The 27,331-nt window shown below is 39.3% G+C and overlaps 1 protein-coding gene across 1 annotated transcript; it reads left to right on the forward strand.

Moving 5' to 3' along the window:
• The first annotated feature begins 7,601 nt into the window (after positions 1-7,601).
• On the forward strand, positions 7,602-14,711 carry LOC105034472 (uncharacterized). The gene is made up of 8 exons (XM_010909655.4): positions 7,602-7,900; positions 8,097-8,233; positions 8,358-8,414; positions 8,559-8,651; positions 9,522-9,600; positions 11,067-11,191; positions 12,752-12,895; positions 14,011-14,711. The coding sequence occupies exons 2-8, from the start codon at positions 8,108-8,110 to the stop codon at positions 14,245-14,247; spliced, it is 861 nt and encodes a 286-aa protein (XP_010907957.1). The 5' UTR covers positions 7,602-7,900; positions 8,097-8,107; the 3' UTR covers positions 14,248-14,711.
• The last annotated feature ends 12,620 nt before the right edge of the window (positions 14,712-27,331 follow it).

Here is a 27,331-nt window from a genome sequence, read left to right on the forward strand (position 1 = left end):
GATCCGAAAGGTTGGTGTACGATCGCTTCCTTAGGGTAGATGAGTCTTGAGTCTACAGTGTGGAGACACAAGTGAGAGTACAGATATTTGTTGAGAATGAGAGTATGAGCGTGACCACCTCGAGCATCATAAGGAAGTCTACCTTCTCGTCGATGACTAGCTCGATGCTGCAGTTGTGTGTCTAGTTCTTTGACCTGAGGTGCATCGATGGTTCACCTTGAGTGTGTTATAGTTTGACTACACCATAATCGATCTCCTAGCCATTCGAAACCCTGAGGTGTATGTTGGCTGTAGCATATCCATTGTAGGAACCAGATCGCACCAAGATGGGATCTATCAACCTCGGTAGATGAGAGGAGTAGTCCTATGATGATCGAAAGATCGAGTCCTTAAGCCCATGGCCATGGCAGAGTGAAATAATGGAAAAGAGTTTTTCATTGGGTTTCATATCGGACTCGGATCGATCGATTGATTCATATGACTGATGTTGGGTTTGACGAGTTCACCTTAACCCTAATTCAGTCGGACTCATGATAGAGGAACTCAATCACACAGGTAGCTCACCAAGAGTTCATCTTCAGTTCTGATGGGTTGCCACCATATACTGCTAGGTATCACTGGTAGATTTTGGGAGCAATTAGAATGATTTTGATGATCGATCATTCTAATTGTCTGAATCAGAAGAGTTCTGGTCCATCGAAAGGAGTTTCGATGATGTCGATGATGAGATCACGACATGTCTCATTATCATACAGAATTGAACCTAACTGGATCACACAAACAAGGTTAGGGTCTGGATGTCATCAATTGGGCTACCCCAATTGATTTGGATAAGATCCAATTAGGTTCAAGAAAATCATGCTAGCACTCGATTGAGCCTAACTTTCTCCTCGTGTAATCTTTTCTGTCTTACTGAGCCAAATATGATCTGGCTCATCCAGAGAACTTGAAAAGGTTTCTCTCAGTCTAATTGAAGCTTGTCCAGCTCAGAAAAGCTTATCTTAATTCATGAGATGAATTTAAGACAACACCTGCTAATTTCTAGCACCTGCCAATTTCATTTTAGGACATCTGTCAAAAGTTGACATATGGGTCTTAAACTGAAGAGGATTCATTGAAAATTTTTGTGGATGTCACATATCCAAACCACTTCAAATTGGGACCATAATCAGATTATGGGTGAGCTCAATTGGATTTAAGTGGGCCCCCAAATGGATAAGAACCAAAGAGTCCTGATAAACTTGGACTCTTTGGCGCCACCTTATTTGTGCTTATCCATGTTGGCCAACATAGGAGAGAGCATGGGATTCTTATCTGATGTGATCAGATGACATCACTCCACCAATCAAATTTTTTCAAAATTTATTGGAATTTTTTGATTGGTCGAATGATGTGGCACTGCGCAGCATACAGGATCTATATAAACCCTGCTGCACCTAGGGTTTCGAGATAGAATTTTTTTATGCAAAAACCATTAGCTGCCCCCCTCCCCTCTTCTCCATTCTCCCTGCTCTCCTTTCTCCCTCTTCATGTCCAAGAAGTTGGACATTCATCTGGCAAAGGTACAAGGATGGTGATGCCTGGAACAGAAGGCTGCAGGACATCTTCGACAGGCTGCTGCTCCAACTTCAGAAGGAGTTTTGAAGTACTTTCAAATTAGATATTGATCTAATTTCTGGAGCATAGAATCATGAGGAGAAGATGTTCCAGATCCTACCTGAGTGGATACTGGTAGAGACCAAGTACTTGTGTGGCTACATCAGAACCTCAGGCAGTGCTGCGATCATCTACAGGGTAATTAGATTACCCTTGAGGTATATCTATATTTCTCATACTTTTAGATTTAATTTTAGATTTTAAATATCAGATAATAAAATTAGATCTAATATACATTAGATCTGAAATAGCGTAGGATAAAAATTTTTAATTTATTCCACCCCAGATTTGATGAAATCTGTAAGATCCTACACAGAAAAAATAGTTTTTCCTTCACAGTCAACTCATATGGCACACAACAATCTACACTTAATATCACTCTCATTCTAGTAATAACGTATCATTTGATCGCGAACATTTTAAGGACTTAACGATAAATTCTCCTTTGTTGATTAATAATAATCCTAAGGACTTCATTACTATATAAGAGTTCAAAAATGATCAATTTGTAATGAAAATACCAAATAATTTTTATTAATAAAATTTCATATACAATTTACAAGATGAGCACAATCGTCTAACGATTGATTTTGGGATACATTTTTCCACAAAAATACCATATGAGATATGGTCAAGGCGTAGGTCGAACCTCACTTACCTTAAGGTCTAGGGGTGTCCGACTTATGTCAAATGATTACAAACAGACAAACTCGGACCTAAGTCCGATAAGTATAATTTTATAAGGTACCCCAAGAAAATGAAAAATATTACTTTTTTCTCCCTACTGAACAACAAATATTTGTTAACAGTAAGGCACACTTTTTGAAATAAGAGTTCCTTAGTGAAGAAATAAGTACCTCTAAAGTCGAGCTTGACGAAGTTTAACATATAGAAGAACCGACATCAGTGACTGAATCTGAATCAGATTTAATAAGATCAAACTTAGAGCCCAATATACAAACATCCTTAAGGCAATCCGGTAGAGTACTGCATCAGTCGAATAGATACTTAGGTTTCTTAGTCCAAGATGGAGATCTTGTTGAGCTCGATGAGAACAATAAGGATCTAGTCACCTACATAGATACAATGCAGAGGTCCGACTCTGAGTAATAGCTAGAAGCCATAAAATCCAAAATAGAGTCCATAAAGATCAAAATATGTGGACATTGGTTGATCCACCTGAAGGGGTAAAACCCATAGGATGTAAGTGGGTCTTCAAAAGGAAGAAGGATGCAGACGGAAAGGTGGAGACCTATAAAGCTTGTCTGATTGCCAAGAATATCATCAACATTATGATATTGACTATGATGAGATGTTTTCTTCTGTGACAATGCTTAAGTCTATTTGGATCATGTTTGCGATAGCAGCATACCTGGACTATGAAGTCTGGCAAATGGATATGAAGATAGTTTTTCTAAATGGAGAGCAGAATAAAGAGGTGTATATAATATAACCTAAAGGGTTCACATCTACAGATGAGTCTAAGATGTGCAAGCTTTAGACATCCATTTATTAATTGAAGCAAGCATCCAGAAGTTGGAACATACATTTTGATAAGGTGATCAGAACGTATGGCTTCATTAAGAAAGAAGAGGAACCCTGTATATATAAGTGGGCTAATGGTTCAGTAATTGTATTACTTATTTTATATGTGGACGATATTCTCTTAATCGAGAATGATGCCCCTGCATTATAGAGAATAAAAGTGTGGCTGTCGTCACAGTTCTCCATGAAAGATCTGAGAGAAGCAGCCTACATCCTAGGGATGAAGATCTATAGGGATAGATCTAAGAGGCTGCTCGAACTCTCCTCATTTATGTAATAGCATAGAGAATTCTAAGAAAGACTATCTTCCGATAGACCATAAATTTCTCTCTCAAAGAAGGATTATCCGACAATCCCTCAAGAGAGAGAGCGTATGAGTAGAATCTTATATGCCTCGACAGTGGGTTCTATAATATACGTCATAAGATGTATGAGATCGGATGTGGCATACTCACTAGGAGTAGTGAGCAGATACCAATCAGATCTGGATAAGAACCATTGGAAGCTTGCAAAAATCATCCTTAAGTATTTGAGCAATACTAAGGACCAGTGACTCGTTTATGAGAAATCTGACTTGAAACTCATGGGATACACTGATTTTAATTTTCAGTCAGATTATGATGATAGCAAAAGTATATCGGAATACATCTTTATCCTAAATGGTGGAGTTGTCTGCTAGAAAAGTTTCAAGAAGTACACTGTGGCCGACTCAATGTGTGAAGTGGAGTATATCGCGGCATCTGATGCTGCAAAGAAAGCTGTGTAGCTAAGAAAGTTCATCATCGAGCTTGGAGTGGCACCCTCCATTGATGGTCCAGTTCTACTTTATTGCGACAGTACTGGAGTCATAGCTTAGGCAAAGGAGCCGAAGGCACATCAGCAGATGAAGTATATTCTATGTTGCTACCACCTTATCTGAGAGATCATGGATCGAGGTGACATCGATCTTCAGAAAATCAATGGAAAAGAAAATCTGATCGATCCATTCACTAAAGCTCTTATGATAAAGGAGTTCGAAAATTACAAAATGAAGATAGGTATACGATATTATACTGATTGGCTTTAGTACAAGCGAGAGTTGTTGGAGAATGTGTCCCAAAGTCAATCATCAGTCTGTTGACGGTTGTGCTAATTGATGTAATTGTATATGAATTAATTAATAAAATATTTATTTGATAATTGTTATTCATCATAAGCTTATACATCTTCTATATCGAACTTCTTTGTTATGATAAAAGTCTTTAGGACTATTTTAAGTCGATAAAGGAGGATTTATCGTTTAGTCCTTAAATGAGTTCGCGACCAAATGATATGCTATTATTAAGACGATAGACATATCAAGTGTAGGTCATTGTATACTATATAAGTTGATTGTCCTCTTAACCAAAGAGTGTGGAGATGCTAATATAGCATGTACGTAAAATGTAGGAATACATTTCACTAAACGTGACCAACTCTGAAGTACTCTGCTGTCAAGAGTCACTCCAAAGGGATATGGGTATAAGTGTCCCTCCGACCTGAGATCACTATGGTGACTTGCAAGCAACTCACTATGCTTTGATACCGGACTACCTGAATTTTTAATTCAAGATCGGAAGGTTTCTAGGCACAGTCAAGTACTTGTGAAGTCAGTGCGTGAGTCAAGATGCAATTGACCACTCTAAAAGATTGGAGAGAATGCTCTGTGTTTCAATTTAATATGACCTTGATCAGGACAATCTTGTGAGGAGTTACAAGATTTATTAGGTTGAGACACATAATGGATGTACTGTTAAAAGTTAACAGTTTAAACTCTAAGTCATCCTAGCATCAAGGGTCAAAAGGATGAATTATACGGCAACTAGCTCCAAGTAGATTCTTGAGTATTGCTTTGTATACATTCGATCTATCTGAACATCGGGTATCATTACTAGATGATTACTCTGATTGGTATAGGAATCTGTTTCTGTACTATCGATTTAGATTTGAATCTATGGGATCACACATATTAGAAGCTCTTCTCCGATCAGATGGCTGATCTGAAGAGTCCCATTAGACGGAGACTGCTGAAGAGTCCCACTGGACTGGGGCTCCATCATTAATGGAGGATTAGTTAGTGATTAGATTATTAATTAGCTCAATTTGGTTGAATATTAAAGTCTGGATCAAGTCTGATTGAATTAGATTCAATCAGGTCAGGTCTGATTAGGTTATGAGATGACCTAATTGTTAAGAAAGAATTGATCCTGATCTGATCGGGTCTATGGCTCAATTAATTCACTAATTTGATTAGGTTTAATTGAGATTATGGGAGCCTAATTAGATTAGATTCATTATATTTTATTTGGATCTAATTGGATTGGATTTGAAAGAAATTCAATTGGTTAAACCCTAGAGTCCCAAATGAACGAGACTCTCTCCCTTGCGCCACCCAGAAAGACTCACACCTTTTCTCATCGCACCAAACCAGTTTGTGCGTGAGAAAATCAGAAGCTAACACCCTTTTTGTCACCCACTTTGGATAGGTATTAGTTGTTTGGATTTGAACTCAAGTGGAACTTTGAATTTGAATCAAACTTCTTATCCTACTCTACCCACCCGCCGGCCCTTGTGAAGGTGCCTATTTTGTGTGACAAAAGGAATAACTCCAGATTGTTTTCTATGCCCAAAAACCCTCTGGTTGGCTCCTCTTTAGGTCAGATAAGGGTGAGAAAAAGTTGGGGTTAAATTGAAATTCAAAATAGTTTGAATTGCAACAAACTCTGGCTCTTATCTTATCTAATCTGATGAAGCCAGCAACCATAAAAAGCTTATATTTTTGTGGGCCAACCACTGTCTGATTTTTACTGTGAGATACTAGAGGAAAATAGGGGCCGAATATCCTTTTTGAGGGATGAGGTTTGGGGTGGGTTCATACCATCTTGGCATGTGCAAAGAAGGAGATCGATCTCCTCTTGGGTGGGAGACCTAGAACTTTCTAGAGTTTCTGGATAACGAAAAAATCAAAATAAAAGAGAGTCTTCATCTTATTTTCCTCCACCATCTAGCATCCTCCTCTGATCTATCTTCGACATCAAAAAGGTCCAAGGTGATCGAACAAGAAAATCAATCAGATCCGCCATCAGAATATGACTGCATGAGCTAGCACTCCCGTGGAGGGCTGATCAGTCTGAGAGCTTCGTGTGGACCATCCGTAGAGGCCGGATGCTTGTACAACTACGAGCGACTAGAGAGGACTTCTAGATCCATGTTCTCGATGGTGAAGTTCGACTACCCATGCTCAGATATTGGATTTGAAACCCTAATAGTAGTAGATTAGATCTATTACTGAATGCTGATTTTTGGTTCACATGCTTGTTGTTTTACATTCAGATTTTTATGCATATAAATTTATATTATAGATCTGTTTGTAAGAGTTTTAAGATCAGATCGGCACCAATAGCCTTCTCCCTTTAAGGCATGACCAAAAATCCTAATTTTTTTCTTATTTTCTTCTTGGAAAATGCATTGCTTCTGGACCAAGAAGCTGGGGGGGGGTCGCACGTGGGGGTGGCGGGGATGATGCATCGGCTGAGTTTGAAACGGATTTCTAACTATCCAAATTTAAACCCAAATATCCAATAAACTATCCAAATCCAGCCCAAATACTTTCAGGATTGGATTTTTTTGTCCAAACCCTTCTCAATCAGGTATCAGGTAATTCGATTTTATCCAATCCGAATCCAATTGAGTCACATTGAATATTTTTTTTTCATTTCTGTCAATTCTAAAGCTATACTACCATTCCATAAACTATACCTACCTTAAACAAATAAAATTCAGCAACACCTAGTTTCATGTTCAATCCAAATAAAATTCAAACCAATAGTTAGTAATTGATAACTGGTACGTGATAATTTGTAAAATATATTTAATATAATATATATATTTATATTTTAAAAAATACTAAGATAGTTTGGGTTGGGTTTGGGTTGAGTATCGGATCGGGTGCATAACTATCCAATTCCGACCCAAACCCAAAATTAAGCATTCATGTTTTATCTAAATCCAATCCAAACTCAGTCAACATGTTGATTACTCGATCCAATCGGATCGGATCGGATACCTATGCGTTTGGGTTTTATTACCATCCTTAGGGATGAGTGCGAAGGAGCCGCAGAAAGGGGAGATAGGACGAGGGTGGAGGTGCCGCATATTTTGTGTAACTTTTTTAAAAATAATTTTATCTAAAATTTTTTTTATAATATTATCTAAAAAATAAAATTTTGGATAGTCATATCCCTAAAGTTTTCAGATTATCTCTAAAAAAATAGTATAAATTATCGAGTTAATCTGAATTATCATTAATATATATATATATATATATATATATATATATATATATATATATATAGTATCCTAGCGGGCTCATTTTAGATTGCCGGCAATCACCGCTACCAAACGCAACCCGATGGATTTCGAGCCGAAAAAACGCAACCTGATGGACTAGATTGTCCGGACAGGCCCATAATTCCCAGTTCTTCTAAATAGGAAAGTACCGTTGTTTGAAGAACCAGAATTCTCGCGATTATATTGGGTTCGGGGAATTAGGGCTCCACAACCACTTTCACTTCCTTGACGCTGCCAGCGAGCGGCGCGCGGCGGACGGACGGCGGACGGCGGACGGCGGACGGTGGACGGCGGACGGCGGACGGCGGACAGCGGACAGCACACGTCTGAAGTACGATTTCTCTTTACATATCTCTTTCGACCTCTCTTCGTCTCCATGAACCAACTATGTCTCCCACCCCTGCTTGCTTCCTGTCTTTGTCCTCTCATTCTCTCTTTCTGTCTCTTATTCTTTCTCACTCTCTTTTTTTTTTTGCCAAACGTTGCCCACAATCTCTAATAATCACGGATTCTATTCTATCCTTTAGTTCTACGAAGGATGGTGGGGCTCTCCACGGGGGAGAAGCACTTCATACATGGTGGAATAGCGCAGGACCTCCGGTCCGACGGCCGCAAGAGACTTCATTTCCGGCCCATCTCTGTCGAAACAGGAGTCATTCCTCAGGTCAAGAATCACGACTCGTGTCCATTAGTTCTTATTAAGTTTGTCAAATAATTTTCTTCTCTTGTTTGCGCCATTTTCTTGTTGTTTTTTTTTTCATTGCAAAACGTTGTTCTGTTTGGGACAGGCAAATGGTTCAGCTCGAGTTCGATTGGGTGCGACGGATGTCATTGTTAGCATCAAGGTATTGTTGGAGAATAATTGTCAGTCTTGTTCCAGTAATCCAGCCCTGCTAAAGTTATAGCATCTTGATTGTGTAGGCTTTTTTTTTTTCTAGCTGTGAATGCAAAATTCAGAGTGAATAATTATTGTGCCTCTTTCAATGTAGGCAGAACTTGGGAAACCAAACTCTTTTCAACCTGATAAAGGGAAGGTTGCTATATTCATTGACTGCAGTCCAACAGCTGCCCCAGAGTTCGAGGTTTGTCTATTAATTTGATACATGTTTTTATTTTTTGTTAAATTGTTTTCCAAAAGCAGTAATTTATGCCCTGATGCAAATCAAGCCTAGAGTGTGCTTCATTCTAATGCAAATTATTCATCTTGATGATGTGGAAAAATGTTTTCCATATAGCAAGATATTGAGGGTGAGCCTTCGCGCAATGGCAACATTGCTTTATTATGATCTGGGTGTCATAGGTCCGAAACATGGAAATGGCCTCTCGGCACATCAGGGTAAACCTGCGTACATTTGACCATTCCTGGACCTTGCACTGGTCGGATTGCGATTTTAAAATTCTTTTTTGTCCAATTATGTATAACAATAGGGAGTTAAGGTGCTATAGAACTAAATATATAAGACGTTAAAGAAGTAAATGAGAGGCAACATATTGTTGTCTTAATTAAAAATAAAAGGAGATGTGGTATCAGTTAAGATGATGTACTCATGTGCAATAGAAACTTGACAAGGTCATATATTAAGAAGACAACTAGATTTGTGCTGGAAGATTAGGAGAAAGAACATATATGATAATATCAATGGAAGTTGTGAGGAAAACATTTTTAAAAAGATTTGCACTACTGGTGGGTTTCCCTTATATAGATTGTAGTCAGTGAATGATGGGTCCCTAAGCAACAACCATAATTAAAGCAAATGGTAATTTAGGGTTCTTAAAACTGATACAATTATCGAGTTTTCATTGTTAAGTCTTTCCGATATGGACAAAATAAAATAAAATGCTTACAAATTAATCTCTATCAATTTTTTAAAAATTATTATCATCAAAATCTCTACCAATATGGTACATGTTTGCTGTAACCTTATTAAGTCATCTTTTATACATTATTTCAGGGAAGAGGTGGTGAAGAGTTGTCTTCAGAGCTCTCAGTTGCTCTCGAGAGATGCTTTTTAGGTGGTAAGACTGGGACAGGTATGAATTCTTCTTAGAAGTTGGCTAATCACTTGAAAATTTTTTTCATAAAAATTACTATTTCTACATCATGGCAATTGCCTGGATTGATAGAAATTTTGCTATAGGGATGTTTGTCTGGAAGATTGCTTTGCTTCTTTGTATGCTTGCAGATATATCTGGACATCCATATCCGTGAAGTTGTATAGCATTTCAAGAGTTTTCGTACATATATGCAACCAAAATCTGTATGATAACAATCCTGTTGGATATGTAGCTGGTGATGCAAGTAAACTGCTGCATAAAAATCTTGCCAATCACTTTATTTTATTTTTTATTTTATTCTTTTGCTAGAAAAGGTCCAAAAGAGACTGTATATAAGGCACAAAAAAGGAGTAAATATGAGCCCTCTAATAAGGTAAAATACTGCATACTGAATACTTCATTTCTTCTTTTTTCAGCTAGTCCAGTTTGTGATTGACCATTGATCTCTTTAACTGTTGAGATAAATAGAGCATAAAAACTGATTTTTTGACCTATGTGCTTGCCCCATAAGTGTGGTGATATGCCATGTGGCTTTCCGTGTGCCGTTCATCATTCAAATTCAACAATTAGTCTTGTTAGATTGGGATCTATACTAGCTGCCAACTTCGTCCATTCTAACATTGCCACAATTTCTATCATAAGTGTATTACTTACTTCCTTCTATGCTAGAAACAACATCATAGTACATCCTCTGAAGTCTCTGTTCCAATTCTGGCCTTTCTTAGCACCAACAAATAAGGTGGCTATCAATATTCATCTTAAGGTGACCATATGCAGGAGCTTTCTGGGCCTTGTACCCTTTTTCTTGTGAATGGTAAGATAGATTTCATTGGTATTGATAATTTGCAAGCATTAGGCTCTATTATACCCAATTCTTTTAATTGTTAATAAATAATAATACAATATAGATTTTGAATGTTAGGAAAGGAGATATAATTTAGCTTTGTAATCTTCATCATGTGATGGTGAAACATTCTTGTTAAGGGGATACTCTGATCCATTCCCCTCCCTTTATATTGAAAGGAGATATAATTTTTAAATTTTTAATGGCCTGTCTTTTTCCTTCAATATATGTATGAAAAAAGTATGATATATTAAGTTTTTGGGACTCATATTGACACGTTTAACCAGATGTCAACCTCCCCAAATTTGTGGCAGTATCCTTGCTTTGTTGACTATCAGCTAGTGAAGGCCTGGAAAACCAGGTCGCTGGAAATCTTAATTCATTATTCACTAGAGGTACCGCCTGTGATTAAGTATAAACATGATTAACTTTAAAAATGATATACCGCATCTGCAGGCAGATCAGTTATTGGCAATCAACATCAGACTTTATATGCCATCTAAACTTCTTTACATGGTGAAATGCAAAATATAATCTAATTCAGAATGGAATTTATGATTCTTTTTATTTTCTGATGATATCTTATAATGTATGTCAGGGGCTGGAATTGATCTCTCGTCTCTGATTGTTGTTGAGGGCAAGGTTTGCTGGGATCTATATATTGATGGGCTTGTTATCAGTTCAGACGGCAATCTACTGGATGCATTAGCAGCTGCTATTAAGGTAATTTACCATAGTAATGAAAACTCTGCTTCCATCTTCTTACATTGTATATATGCTTTTGTGGCTAAGTAAATTGATGTGGAAAGATATTATTTTTTTATGCTTTCATGGTTAAGTAAATTGTTGTGGAAATATATTATTGCCTTTTCCATTATATTACCAATAAAACCATTAACCATTTGTTAGAAAAAATAAATGATATCTTATGGCATATGCTTTGGCATATTCATCAGTTCATACAATGATTAGCTGAATGCTATACCTATCAAGATCATTGATATGGGTAAGGCAAATATCATCAGGTTATTATATTTTTAGTAGGTTACAAGGGAGATATTTACCTAAAAAAAAGGAGAAAAAACAGGGCAAAGGAGCATGTTAAAGGATAGAACTATGAGAAAACACTAGGTGATACTGACTTCTTACAAAGTTATTAATCAGAGCTAAGTCCTATTATTTTTAGTCTATGAACAAGCTGTTAACGCTGAAATAAATTTTAACAAAATAATAAACAGAAGCAAATGATGTTTGTAAAGTTTTTGTACTTTTCATTTTCACCCACTTCTGAGATGGGTCAAGGTAAGTAAAAGTACTGTAAGACATGGCATTCAGATCTGAGGCCATGGTCTTAAAAGTTTAACATTTTTCCCAATGTCTTCATCTTAGTTTCTTTTTTTCCAGAAATTATTCATCTCACTGTTACTTTGACATTTGGCACAAGTGCCATAAAATATTCAACATCCTCCACCAACATAGGAAATTATGTTGTCCGAACAAATAATCTTTATTTATCTCTGAATATGTAATAATTTCTAAAACTTGGAAGTTCATTATAAAGGCTATTCACTTTACCATAGCAAGATGGTGAGAACCAAGGAAATGGGAAGCAAAAGCTAGAAAGTGGAGAAGAAAGAAAGCAAATAACATGAAGATGTTCTATAAAATCATTTTCAGCTACATAATTTATCTCTATACATATGTAGAACCATTAATAATGCATATCCACAGTCCATCAAGCTAAAGAGTTCTTTGAAAGGTCCTTCCATCTCCCTCTCTCTATCCCTTACCCCATCCCCATCTCCCCTCCCCAACCCACCGCCTTCCCACACACCACCCCCTCTCGCTTCTCAAAACCCTCATGGCATAGCATGAGCCATCAAACTAACCCACAATGAGTCTGCTTACTGTAATATGGGAAATTCCTAGCTGGCAACCTAACCTTCCTTGTAAAAATCAAATACATTAAAAGCTTAGGTTCAAAAAATTAGATCGTCATTTGTCATGTTGTTTTGCCAGAACAATATCAACATGGAATAGTATGTTCATTTGCTTTATAGAACCTGTGTTATTGAAGTAATTTTATTGAAACTCCCATAGTTAAAGCTGCTTGCTATTGAGGAATTTTGGTAATGAAAATACGATTTGTAAATAATGGAAGATCTTCAGGAACATTTAAAATCTAACCAGTGATTATTAGAAATTAGTTAGAAACTTTTAAGTTGTTCTTTGTAAAGTTAAATGCATAGATAATAATTTCCTATATTATATGCTTTCCTGCAGGTGGCCTTGAGTAATACAGGCATCCCAAAGGTGAATGTTGATCTCGGAGCTTCACCAGATGACCAACCAGAGGTTGATGTTAGTGATGAAGAGTTTTTGCAGTTTGACACTTCTGGAGTTCCAGTTGTGGTTACCTTGACCAAGGTAAGAGTTCTAACAATGTTTGCAGTATTGCCCCGTACCATCCGTACAGGACTCCATATTGATCTTGGGCAGTATAGGGTGTACCATATCATTCTGGTATTGTACTAATATATTGTCCCGTACCTTATCAAACTATGTACCGATATTATAGTAGAATGGTATTGATACCAAGATGGCGAATCTTGGTTCTAACAGTAGTTTAGACTACAAGTAGTTTGTGATGGCGGAAGCTCCATCTATTGAGAATCAAAGTATTGGAAGGAATCTTGTAGGATTTGGGCTAGCATGTTTGAATCCTTTTTCCTGATTTTTGAGGATAAAGAACTGTCTCCATTGTGATTTACAATATCCTGGCTGATTAGGACTGCGGATCCAATGGCTGCAACAAATTTCCTGTCTGCTGCCTCTTTAGGAGAAAATTTGCACTGATCATAGGCTGTCGGTGGATAACAGTTTCTGCCATCCAAACAAGGCCTCATTGTAGAATATATAATTATGAGAAAATCTCCAGTAATAGGTTCATTTCAATTGCATGTTTGGCATAGGATACAATGAAAAGGGTATCACAGTATCACAAAAGAGATGGTGAATTTGAATGTGCGAACAACTTGTTCCCACTATATAATGCACTTCCTCTACCTGTCTAAGCGAACCTTTCTTTTGGAGTATTTTGGCAGACTGAAACTTTTAGGCAATTTGTATATTTTCTTCTAAAATTATGTTGCATAAACATGTGATCTTGCATTCTAGACCTACCCCATCTATCTCAGTTGATATAAAACTGTTATACTGAAACCATCCATTTACTGTTGGTTTGTTTTTAGTTTCAGTTTTTTTCAAACTTCATGAATCAGAGGTTATTGCCATTATTCTGATAGGTCAAAACTTTTACAAGTTGGGGTCTAACTGACACTTCGGAATATATCATGGAGCAAAGACTGAGTTAGCAAACCATCAAATAGGCACTGGATTGAATGTTGACTATCATACAAAACTAAGAATTTTCTTGAAATCTTTGGTTGACATAAATGAGTTTGGGTCATGTTTTTTTCTTATTCTTTTTTATAATGAGCTTGCCTCATCACTGTTAAGTTTTGAATTCATATTGCTCTCAGGTTGGTAGGCACTACATTGTGGATGCAACCTTAGAAGAGGAGTCTCAGATGAGTTCTGCTGTGTCAGTCTCTGTGAACAGGCATGGACACATATGTGGGTTGACCAAGCGTGGCGGCGCAGGTTTGGACCCGAGTGTTATTCTTGACATGATATCTGTGGCAAAACATGTGAGCCAGAATCTAATATCTGTGTTGGATTCAGAGATTGCTGCTGCTGAAGCAAATGCTGATGAGTGATAATATTATTCCTTGGGCTAGTTAAGTAATTGTTCTTGTACTCTTTGTTCATGTAAAATTTGCTCAGAAATCTATTCGACCATGCAAAAACTAGTGCTGCATACATTTGTTAAGTCCCATAGATCATTTTACATCATGTTTCAAGTTCACCTACCAAAAGGGAGCCAAATCCACAATTGCCGTTCTGTGGAATTTGGTATCTTCTGCAACCCTACAGGGGGATATTTTAGAATAACAAAGCAGATTCCAAAACAAGCATTTGCTCATTTGGAAATGTAAGGGTGTCTTTTCCACTGTGTTGCACTATGGTTGGGGATGTTCTTGATAAGTTTTTTTGGCTGGAGGGAGTGAGTCTTTTTGTCCTTTGCCCCATCATGTAGGGTTAAGGGTAGGTTTGAAAATATGCAATGATGTGCAGGAAAATATTATTCAAATATTTGCATGGTAATTGTTCTTTGTTTGGATGTCTAAGCATTTTATCTGGTACTGAGATATATTTAATTTATTTATGGTAAAAAGGTGTTAGCACCTAGGTTGGGCGGCTATGAGAGCATGCCCATGCTTGATTCAAATTGATTCAAGTGGAAGTTCTTAGTTGGTGATAAACTTGTATAGTTATCATAACTCGTATAGGGATGAGAAACAACAGAGATAATTGAAGCAATCTTCTTCCTCTCCTCCATGTACCTCTGCCACTGCTAATAGACTTTTGGGTTGTGAGGAGTTTCTATTTCAATTGTCAACATATTTCCTATCGTGGATTTGTGCTACAATGAGGATCAAGATGTTCAGCAACAGATCAAAGAGTTTAGAGTACGTAATCCTAGGCAAGCTTAGGTTTTAGAAATATTGATCATGCCCTGCTGAATGATATATTATTGGTCTTGCTTCCATTTGAAGTTTTGATTCCCATCAACAAGAAAACGGTGCGAAAAAAATATTTCCCAACTAGAAGAGAGCACAGAAATTTTAATTCATATGAGTCCATATTAGAAACATCATCTTTGAACATATTGTACTAGTTTTCCCTAGTTATCGGGGACTTCTCCACTGGTTCCTGCCTTTCCCTCACTATCCATCATGTACAATGTTTCTGTCATGGATAAATTATAGGGATGACAATTGGGGTGGGTCAGATCAGATATAGGTCACGACAAATATAGGATAGATCAAAAATCTATCGGTCCAAATCTAATTTATTTATTAAATGGATCCAAAATGCATATTTGAACCTGTCCATTTTGTTAAATAGGTAATCTAATCTAATCTACAATCGGTTATACTAAGATAAATAGGTTAAATGATTAAGCATTGCCACGCTTGGTAAATTATCAGGACTTCTAGGCATCCCAAGCTAGGGTTTGTAACAAGCAATTATCCAAAACCTTTAAAGGATCGCATGAAAAAGTATATGTTTAACAAGTGTAGCACATTTTCAGAGGCAAATCGAAAAGGTTGGTTGATAGTTGAATTTCTTTTAGTATATTTTTTTTTGATGAAATAATTTCATTTAATATGTTAGATATATAGAAATGACCTCCTCTTATTGATAAGTGATTAGAATGGACTTGCAGACTGCACTATATGTATTGTACAGGTTAATCCAACATGATCTTTGTTAGTGAAACTTAAAGCCAGATCCAACGATCCGTATACATGTCGTTCTAAGTCAGCTTTAAATATTATTTGCCTTTTTTTTTTTGAGTGTATTTTGATTTTCGAGGGAAATAATTTTCATCCTCATTTGTGACCACCATCTAGATGATCTTAGACTTCCACTTTTCCCATATTTTCATTTAACCTTTTAGCACAATTATTGAACTTTTTCAAGATATCCCAAGCAATCCTTGGCTTGTTAGTGTAGCCCAGAATCTTATTATATATGAAGCGACTCAAGAAATGATAGGTTAAGAGCAAAACAAAGATCTAAGTCATTGAGGAATATTTCATCTATCAATTCTAGACTATTAGATTCAAATGTCACTGATTTAGAGGAGTTTTTTGAAATAAAAATTTGTCTAGTTTGACGATCTCAAGCATATGCATCAATTAAGAACAAAAAGAATTGGTATCAATATTTATGCTAAAATACATGATTGGTCAAATAAATTGAAAATTCACTTTATTTCTCATAACCTACACAAAAAATTTAATAAGTTACTAGGTTTTTTTTATTAGAACATAATAAAGTGGTGACTCACTTTATTTCTCATAACCTACACAAAAAAAAATTAGTAAGTTCATTTTTTTACCACTTAAAATTGGGATAGATATGGCAAAAAACATGAAATTTGATTTCAATACATTTTTTATAGCATAAATTTATGGATCTTCAATTTGGATGGCCTATCATTTCCTTTGTAACCATTAAATCTCTTATCAAAGATTTAGATAAAGTTTATCCAACTCTAAAATATGTTTTTTTATGCAAATGATTACAAGAGTCCCCATCATTTTTAGAAAATCAAATGATACAAGTGTTAGAGGAAAGGCTAAGGTGAGACATCCAAAAAAATAAAAGATAAAAAGAAGAACCAAGACAACTCCTTGAGAAAATATTATCATGTAAAATTATTCAAAAATTAATCTATATAATGATTAATTTTGAAACATTTGCAATGGATACTCAACTAATGGTACGAATATCAAGAAGGAAAAAAACATTTAGTTTTAAATATTGAATGAAGTCCTGGAGGTTCTTACTTTTTACTAGCTTTATTAACAAAGACATGGATCAACCTCAATTAAGCTTCAACATGCAAATAAATAATTGAAATGTCTAACCTATGAATGTTATCACAAAATTAAGATGAGTTATCGAGAGTTTAATGATTCCAAAGTGATAGGTTTTAGGATTGAGTTGAATTTAGTTATAAAAGACTAGATTGAGTTAAGTCTTCTAATAATTGACTTATTAAGATTGATCATTATATTTAGGTTGGATAGAAGTAAATATGAGCCAGATTGAACCAAACTTTTCAAACAAATCATCTATCTTATTCATATTTGACATGTAATCTTAATAAGGATTCGATTGGGCATAATCTAGTTTTCATGTCCACAATAGATTTGAGTTCCTATTTCATTTATATTTTGACAAATTCATAAGGAAAGATTTTTATGAAAGAGTGTCAATTTTTTTTGAAGAAATCACAGTTCTCTACCATGCTTAATATTTTTAGAAGTTTTATATGTTTATCCCATATGTTTTAAGTAGCATGAAGAGAGATTTAGAATTGAGTTTGCAGGGACAATTGGAGGGGCTGGTGTGAGTTTGAATAGTGATCGTTATGGTGCTTTTTTTCAATGTGCTTTGAGATTTGTGCTTCAACCTGATACATGGGATCGTCAGCGATCTATCAGGCTAGAGCGTACGGTGTGCACCAGAGAGAATGCTGAGTAAACCAGGGAACCACCCTACAGCCTTAAAGGCAGGCGATCGGTTGGAAACGAGTTGGCGGAAAGCGGTGCAAGGTCGGATGGTGTGGGTCTTGCTAGAGCCGACGATGAAGGAGGTGAACGACATGATCCGATGGTTCCCAGAGATTGTTGCGCCCCCAGAGGAGGTCCTAAGGGAGAGCTCGGAGCATTGGGCGGCCACAGCAGTAGTTGCGAGGAGATTGGGCCAATGAGTGGCACCAGAGCTAGTGGCCAAGGAATTCTGCCTTCAGGCGGGGTTGAAGGGCGAGGTGGCGGCATACGGGCTGGAGAAGGGCTTCCTTCTCTTCTGGTTCAAGGAGGTCGAGGAGAGGGACTTGATACTCCAGTGGCCGTGGGTCGTTGCTGGACAGATCTGGGCTATGGAGCCATGGCGGCTGGGATTTTTTCTAGAGGAGAGTGTGATTGGAACTGTCCTATTTTGGGTTCGGCTTTTGTGGCTTTCGATTGAGTTTAGGAGAGGCGACGATCTAGGAGGTGCTTCACCTAGCTGAAGATCTGACTACAATGGATGACTGCATGATGGAGCTACGATGCATTGGCTTTGCCCGAGCTTGCATGAAAATCAATCTATCCCAGCATTGAGGTCGGGGTGATGGTCAAGGAGCTGATCAGTGTTTTCTAGCAGAGATTCATTTATGAGAACCTCGAGGGGATTTGCTTCCACTGCAGCCACTCCACCTACTAAAGGAGGTGTGCCGGGCTGGAGGAGGCGACGGGATCTCACTGATGAGACCACGGGTTGTGGGGATGGATGGGGGACTTGCCATGGAGGGGCCGTGCTTGGGGCCATGGATGGTGGCTGTCCGTCGGTGGCAGCCGGAGATGGAGACTTAAAGCAGCTCGAAAAAGATGGTGGTGGGGTCGAATTGGCCAGATTCAAAGATAAGTCCATTCGGACTGGACCAGCTAATATGGACTCAGATTGGGCCAACTTGATGGATGGATCCGACGAATGGATCCAACCCACCAAAATCATGCGGCAGCAATCTTCGATCAGATCCAGGTCTGATCTAATGGTCGGATCTGACGGGGGGGGGATTGTGGAGATGTTTGCAGGCTTGAGCCCTGGTGGCAACTATTTTGGGTCTTTGATGAGGGCCACATACATGCTGTCGCTAGGCTGACGCGAGGGCATGGGCCTGTTGATGGTGGATGAGCCATGAAGGCGAGAGTGGGCTCAACCCAGCCCAAGCACACCTAGCCCTTTGAGTTTGATGCGGGTCGATCACCTTTCAAGACCAATGGTAAGGATTTGGGTCTTGAGAGGCCCAAAAAAGGTTCCTCAAGGAAGAAGGGAAAAGGCCAGGTTGTGGCCTCCTCGAAAACCCATGTGGAGGTGGCAGCTGGCATTGATGACCCTGGGGTCTTTTTCTTCTCGATAAAGACTTCTGGGGTGGATGGGAAAGCTTTGATCCAGATGGAGGAGGGGTCTCCGCTATAGAGGGCCTAGTGGTGGAGGGTGGAACTAGGCAGGAGATAGAGCTTGGAATGGAGATAGACTTGACGCCACTTAGGGGAGTGGACCCTGCTCACATGGATGCATCGGTGGGGGGCCAGGCTCATGAGGTTGTTGTCACCAGATTGCAGCGGGCAATCCAGGAGGAGGGAGAGTGCCAATCGTCGATGGATTCGATGGTTGTTGGGACTAAGGTGGGCTCTCAGGACAAGGGGTCCTAGGTATGGGCCCCACTCCCTGTGAGTCTCCATGAGGTTGCTGATCTGAAACACTCGGGGGATGGGAAAGCCCTCATTTCGATCAACTTTTGATCAATTGGTATAACAGTATGGCCTTGATGTCTGTATCCTGCTTGAGATCCATCTTTCTGGGATGAGTCTAGCCAAGGCTAGACATCAGATTTCGAGGATGTGGAGCACATACATAGTGGAGTCTAGAGGGCTGTCCGAGGGTATCCTGGTGGTGTGACATTGTGGTTTAATTAGGATGGATGCTTTTCATAGTACGAGCAGCAGATGGCCTTAGTCATCTCAGACCATACTGGTGGATCTTGGCTACTTTTCGGAGTCTATACGAGCATCGAGTATAGCAGGCGGAGGGTGTTGTGGTCCAAGATCTCCAAAATGATCTTGTAGGGCTTGCCTTCTCTCATCACTGGGGATTTCAATTGCATTATGGGGTCTCATAAGAAGAGGAGAGGCAGGCAGTTTAGGGATAGCATTGACTTTAGAGAGTTTAAAGGCTTCATCAGTAATGTGGGTCTGATTGATCTTGACTGCTTGGGTCTCAGATTCATCTGGTGTAACAATCGATCGGGGATGGCTCGAGTCTGGAAGAGGATCGATCGAGCACTTGCCACTATGGAGTGGGTCCAGTGATTTTTGGAGTATTAGGTTCAGTACCTTCTGAGGATCACATGGAATCATTACCTAATTCTCATCTCGATGGATGGCCTTCACTTGCCCATGGCCCCATTCAGATTTAAGAAGTTTTGGACCTTCTACCTAGATTGTGGGATCTAGTTTGAGAGGTGTGGAGCATGCCGGTCCATGGAGATGTGAGATACTAGATGATATGAAGATTGGAGTTAGCCAGGTGCATACTCCTATGATGGAATCGTATGGAGGTTGGTGATATCTTCAGGCACCTCAAGGGGGTGGAGGTGGACATTACAGTATTGCAGCTAAGGGAGGATCAGGAGAGGGGTCTTCAGGAGCCAGATTTGAGAGAGCTTCGTCATAAGCTCTCGGTGCACCACTCTTTGCTACGACAGTAGGAGATGCTGTAGAGGTAGAAGTTTAGGATTTAGTGAATCAGGGTGATCGAAACATAAAATTTTTCTATCAGTATACTATAATCAGGAGGTTCGTCAACTATATCAGGTAGCTAAGAGAGAGCGGTGGTAGAATTGTGGATGATAGTGAGGAGATCAGGGAGTAGATACTTTAGTTCTTTAGATCTTATTGGATAGCATCCTTGGGCAGTGATCTATCCTTCAGAGTTCTAGCTTGTGACCCGTGTCTCTGATCTGGAGAATGAGGCTCTGACTTATCCGGTATCGGTCGAGAAGGTGCAGGGGGCTCTTTGATCTCTCAGGACAGATAAGGCCCCAGGACTGAATAGCTTTCCCCTGCTATTTTTTTGTCAGTATTGGTCTACTATTGGAGAGGAGGTGGTAGAGGTGGTGGAGATGGTCTTTGAGTCTAGAGGCATTCTGGAAGAGTGGAAGAAGATACTGATCATCCCTATCCTGAAGCAGAAGGATGCATCGACTCCAAGATATTTTAGACCAATAAGTCTCTGTACCACTGTCTACAAGATGTGTACCAGAATCCTGATCGATCATCTAAACTTGATTATACCTCATCTGACTTCTCCAGAGCAGAGTGCTTTTATCAGTGGTTGGAACATCATCGATTATGTCTTACTTGTCCAGGAGTTTATGCATAATCTACAGCATGCTCCTATCCGTCGGAGCCTCATGATGATTCAGTCGGATATGGAGCGAATATATGATCAAATAAGCTGGCAATTTCTTAGATAGACCCTTCAGGAGTTTGGATTTCTGGAGAGATAGATTGATTGGACCATGGATTGCATGGAGACTCGTAGCTTTGCTATCATGAATAATGGTGCCCGGATGGAGTTCTTTTACTCTATCGTTGGGCTTCGTCAAGGTCACCTACTCTCTTCATACCTATTTATTTGGTGTGCTAATGCTTTATATCAGGCATTGAGGGTAGCGGTCTAGGAGTCGATGTTGGAGCCCTACTGATTTGCCCTTGGGGCGCAGCTGCTCTCGCACCTTCTCTTTGCAGATGACTACCTCTTTATTGGGCAAGCTCTGTATAGAATGTGAGATATTTTGCATCCATTATTGAGGCTTACTATCGGATGTCAGGCCAGTTTGTGAACTTGCAGAAGTCTACAATCATCTTCAGCTCCAAGATGAAGATTCAAGTGAAGCAGGCAACTTGGGAGTGATTGGAGATCTCAAAATTGATCGGGACCTTGACCTATCTGAACGTTCCTATCATCGATCGACGTCTTTGGAGGGCTGACTGCAAATCTTTGGAGCAGTGGGTTCAGGATCGACTCGAGCGTTGGCAACCTTTATAAAAGATCCTTCTTCCTACCACTCCTCAGATGTCTTTGTCCTTCTGAAGCCGAGTACATCCTTCGAGAGGTGCATGAAGGAATATGTGAAAATCATCTAAATGGTAAGTCATTGACCTACAAAATACTTTAGTCAGGATACTATTGGCCTACAATATAGGATGATGCAGTTGACTTCGTCAAGCACTGCGATCGATGTCAATAGAATGCTAATGTTCAGTACCAGCAAGCTATTCTACTCGTCCCGATGGCCACTCCTTGGCCATTCGTATAGTGAGGGATAGATATTTTAGGTCCTTTTCAATCAACATCGAGTCAGAGAGAATATTTATTTGTGGCCATTGACTACTTCATCAAGTGGATAGAAGCTGAGGCCTTAGCTAAAATCATCGAAGCTAGAGCAACTAACTTCGTTTGGAAGTTCATTTTTGTCAATTCAGTCACTCATGGGTGTTGATAATTGACAACGGATGTCAATTCTCAGGCTCCAAATTTGTCAAGTTTTGTCAAAGCTACAGCATTGCCCAATATTTTACTTTAATAGGACACTCATAGGCCAATGGCGAGGCAGAGGTAATTAACCCTATCCTTTTGCAGAGACTAAAGGCCAAGATTGGTTGAGCTAAAGAAGCATGGGTGGATGAACTACATAGCATGCTTTGAGCCTACTGAACCACTCAAAGGACTCCCACAGGAGAGACTCCTTTCAACCTCTCTTTCAGAATAGAAGCTGTCATTCCCATAGAAATTGGACTTCCTTCACATTGGATCAAAGACTACGATGACGAAGTAATGCAAAACAGCTTCGTACAAATCTAGATCTGTTAAAGGAGTTTGCGAGAAGACACGAGTTCGGATGGCAGCCTACTAGCAAAGAGTAGCACAATACTACAATTTTTGTATCCGAAATAAAGAATTCAAATTTGATGATCTGATCCTATGTCGAGCCGAAGTTTTTCAACCCATGGAATGGAAAAGCCTATCTCGAAAGTGGGAAGGCCCCTACCAAGTGGATGAAGTCATCAGATTGAAAACTTACTGCCTCAAACAACTGAATGGCACACTCTTACCTCGGCTATGGAACTTGGAGAACCTCTAAATATATTATCAATGATGTAACTTGACAACCAACTAATAAAATGATCCTTTTCGAGGAACATTATTGTCTCTTATGACTAATGAGCTGAAGGCCTCAATGGCTAAGAAGCAGGTGTTAACCTATAAGGATCTCCGAAAGCTACTCACTTTTCAGCTAGCAAACACTCATGAAGATCTTAGTCATACAAAAAGCGAGGGCTAACCTAAAAAGATCCTCAAAATCTACCACTAAGATATCAACAATGAAAACCTCGATGGCTAAGAAGTGAAAGTTAACCTATAAAGATCCTCAAAGGCCGCTCGCTTTTTAGTGAGTCAATACTTATGAAGACCTTAGTCATATAGAAAGTAGGGATAACCTATAAGGACCTCTAATGTTCGTCGTTCCAACCTACATGGGCTAAAGATCTCGATAACTAAGAAATGGGGGTTAACCTATAAGAACCCTCAAAGGTTGCTCGCTTTTTAGTGAGCTAGCACCCATGAAGATTTTAGTCATGCGAGATGCAAAGACTAACCTAAAAAGATCTTTGGGGGGCTAACCTATAAAAATCCTTAGTCTACCGACTTCGGCAACAAATAAGGGCCAACCTATGAGGACCCTCAACCTACCGACTTTGGCCATGTACGAAGCATAACTTAGAAGAATCTTTGGAGAGTTAATCTCTAAGGACTCACAAAGCAAAAGCTACGGTCAACTATGAATATCTTGCTAAATTCCTCAACGTAAGGATCATACGTGACTAAATTCGGACTATGCGAACACAAAATCAATGAAGTGGATAAAAAAGAAAATAGGTGAAACAAAAATCTCAAATTCATTTTATTAATAAATTTGTTATAAAAGCTACAAAATGGATGCTTACAAGAAAAGCTACAAAAGCTACAAAATGGATGCTTATAAGAAAAACAAAAAGTACATCAATCATTTGGAAGGCCCGCTTTTGCTTGGTGGAGCTTTGGCATCTGATACTCCTTCGACCATGGTACCTGATGTCTCTCCAGCTATTGGACCCATATGAGTATGGAGATAGGAGTCGACTTTGGGAAAAAGATGCCTGGCCAAACTCCTGCACTCTTCGAAGCTGATGTCAAAAGCCATAGCGGACACCTCCGTGACTTCGAAAGTTGCATTGCATAAGGTCGTGACAAGTTAGTCCTCCAAATCCCTAACAGTAGCTTCGGCATAGTTGGTTGCCAGTGTGCTCTCTGTGAGCTTGACACGAAGCTCAGCATCACAGACCTGTCTTTGCTCAAAGCTTCTAAAAGGTCAGCAAAGGTCTGTCAGACCGAGATGAGTTCACACCGAATGACATTAATAGCTGATCTCTCAATATCCATCGCTCAGTTGAGTTTTCTGATCAAGTCTTCAGTTGAATGAAAGTCACTTTGAAGTTGACTGACCTGAGCAGTCGAATCTGTTCTAGCTTCACTAGCAACTTTGCTCGATGTAATAACATGCTTCAGCTATTATCTCATCTTAGATCTTGAGCAATTGTTCGTTGCAAAGAACTGTTGTTGCAGCCATTTTCCAGTTATTCTCCCCAACCTACTTCGCGAACTTATTATGCTCCTCAGTTAACTTACGCCTTTCAGTGAAATATTCTTTATCTACTTGCTTTAGACATTTTCTTAGGCATTTTATTTCCACCAAAGCTTCGTCGTTGTTCTTCTTTCGAAGTTTCTTCTTTACTTTGATGACATCTCGTTGGGCTCTATATAGGTCTTTTTCAAGATTCTCAATTCGGATTCTTAAAGGTAAGGTCGTTGGCAGACATTTTGCATGGTATTATACAAATGCGCGTTCGCAGCAATCACACCAAACTAACTAAGACAAACATCACAAACAAGCTCAAGCCAAAGGATATAAAGGTAAAAATTACTTTCAATTAATAAGAAACTTTCATTACAATGATAGAATAATAGAAAGAAAAGTATAAATTCAAATATCACCGACCTCGGTGTGAGGCTGGATAGACAAACTCAAGACATCCACAACTGGCTGCTCCAACTCCATCGATGGCAACAAAATTGGCACAACTTCAGCAGGAACAGATGTCGGCAGAATAGGAAGAGCCTCGTTGGCCGTGGCTTTCCTCCTGAGGCTCCTCGCTCTCCTCCTTGGCTCCTCCTTTGGCTCCTCCTCCCTCTTCTTTCTTTTCTTCATCCAAGAAGCTCAGATCCATCTTTGAAAAGTGCACCACTATCCTTTAGTGGCAAACAACTCCCCTAGTGATGAAAGCTTCCTGATCGAAGTTGATTTTTTTTTAGGAGAACTCCTTCGATGTGCGGAATGCCTCCACAGCCGCATGTCCAACTTTAGCAGTCCGATCCTTTGCCTTCTCAGCTTCGACGGCTTTGGCCTAGGCTTTTTACCGACTCTTCTTCTCAAAAGCTAAGTCGGCCTCAATCTTTGCCTTTGAAGCTTCGGCCTTCTCCAAAGCTTTCTTTAGGCAGGCAACCTCAGCCTCCATAGCTTCGACCTTGGATTTGGCTTCAACAGCAGCAGCATTTGCTTTAGCTTTCGAAGCCTCAACCATCTTGCACTTTTCATGCGCTTCAATTGATTCTATTTTAGTGTCCCTCAATCTGTTAATGAGGGAGGCGGTGTAGTGACCCATCTACATCCAAAGAGCAAAAAGATGATAAAAAAAAAAAGATGAGAAAAGAATAATGAAGAAAAAACTCACTTGAACTAGGGAGGTTATCATCCGCTTCTACTGTCTTATGGAACTCTCCCTCTCGACCTTCTCTAGGCTGATGTCAAAAAATATTTTTTCAAAAGATAGTGTTAGCAGTCTTCCAATCATCGAAGATATCATCGGTGGATGGTGAACCTGACCCTTGTCTCTGCTCTGCAGACACTCCAATAGAGTCCGATTCTGCTTGGGCTGAATCAGACTTGGGGGCAGGGAGCACAGCAGGCTTTGACAGACGAGATTGGAGCAAAAGAACTAAAATGACCCCCGTCTGAGTAGAGACTGGAAGGTGTGTCTCTTCTAACTCTCATCCAAAGTCTTTGATTTCTTTTGGGCATCGATGGTGGATGAAGAGGGTGCCTTTCTCTTCTTCATCGCATCCTTCTTCAGCTTCTCTAATTCTTTAGACCTTATTTTTGCAATAAAAAAAAATTAGCATCTATAAAAAGAAAGAGATCAAACATCAAAAAATTAAAAAAATTTCACCTCTGGGGTCGTCCAGACTGATACCAGCATTGAAGAGAGCCTGTTCCGACAACAACTCCTTTAGTGGAGGAATTTTGTAACCTTTCAAGGCTATGGAGCACTCTAGGTCCTCATCTCCAAGTTTCGAGACCTGGAAGACAGAATCCCTCAATCGATCCTAGTACGGAAGTCTCCATTCTTCGACGGAAGACTTCGAAACAAAAAAAAATCAATCTTCCAACCATGTACCAAAAAAAGAGTCCCTTTTATCAAGACAAAGATTCTTCTCGAAGAAGAGACGTACCATCAGTCACTAGTATGCCTCTTAATAGTATAGAAGGATCGAAAAAGAGAAAGAAAAGGATAGACTTTGGCTTTAGAACAAAGAATAATAAAGTCAATGATAAAACAGAAAGAGTTAGGAATGACAGAACAAAGAGAGATGTCAAAGAAGTAGAAGATCTTAACAACGAAAAGACGGATGGATAACCTAAGTTCGGCCTTAAAGAGTTCCCCATATAGGTTGATCCTACTAGGAGGTGGGTTACCGATTCTACCACTAAGGTTAGGGGGTTCTAGTTTAAATAAGGGAGAGATCTCATATTGGGCACGGATAAGACTCAAGTCCTCCGAATCCAATTTAGATCCAATTTGGGCCCATATTCACGCCCTTCGTCTGAACCAACAGGGGCTTTCCTCGAAGAGGAAGACGATTCGAAAGACCAGCTTTCACTGAGACTTCCTGAAAGAACCTGGTATCACTCCGATACGAACACGGATCAATGTCTTGCATGGAACCTAGATATTAATCCAGAAAATTGGAGAAGAGACAAGGAAGAGCGCGGAAGCCTGATTGGATGGTGGATGGAGGCAACAAGGCTGCCTTTTTCCTTAGCATGAAACCCTAGATGGAGACTAGGGATGTGTGTGAGAGAGAGAGAGACGGCTATGGTTTCAGGAGAAAAAGCTCTATGTTCATTCCTCTTCAAGCTCCACCCCAATGTTGAGTAAGTCCATGCTCATTCGATCGAACCGTTGAATATGCCCCACAATATCCTTGTCCTCCTACATCTGAAGGATGTAAAGTTGCTTCTTTAGCATCAACTTATTACACATGTTCTTTTCCTTACACAATATGTGCAACCCGACCACAGATTCCAAGGTGATCTCTCCTCAACACGTCATACAACACCTCATCTGTCAGACAAGCTTTAATCATGGCACATGCCCTTTTCTCTAAAGACACCCACTGCTTGTCAGTCATCCCCTTTGACCTATCCTCTATGACCAAATCCAATCCTATCTGTAC

Source organism: Elaeis guineensis, chromosome 2 (genome assembly GCF_000442705.2).
Source record: "Elaeis guineensis isolate ETL-2024a chromosome 2, EG11, whole genome shotgun sequence".
NCBI classification, from domain to species: domain Eukaryota; kingdom Viridiplantae; phylum Streptophyta; class Magnoliopsida; order Arecales; family Arecaceae; genus Elaeis; species Elaeis guineensis.

Bases quoted from the DNA above. Each gene is read 5' to 3' on its own strand.
- LOC105034472 (XM_010909655.4), top strand. From the start codon at position 8,108: ATGGTGGGGCTCTCCACGGGGGAGAAGCACTTCATACATGGTGGAATA. The intron at 8,652-9,521 runs GTTTGTCTATTA...ACATTATTTCAG, and splicing joins CAGCTGCCCCAGAGTTCGAG to GGAAGAGGTGGTGAAGAGTT. The intron at 11,192-12,751 runs GTAATTTACCAT...GCTTTCCTGCAG, and splicing joins CATTAGCAGCTGCTATTAAG to GTGGCCTTGAGTAATACAGG.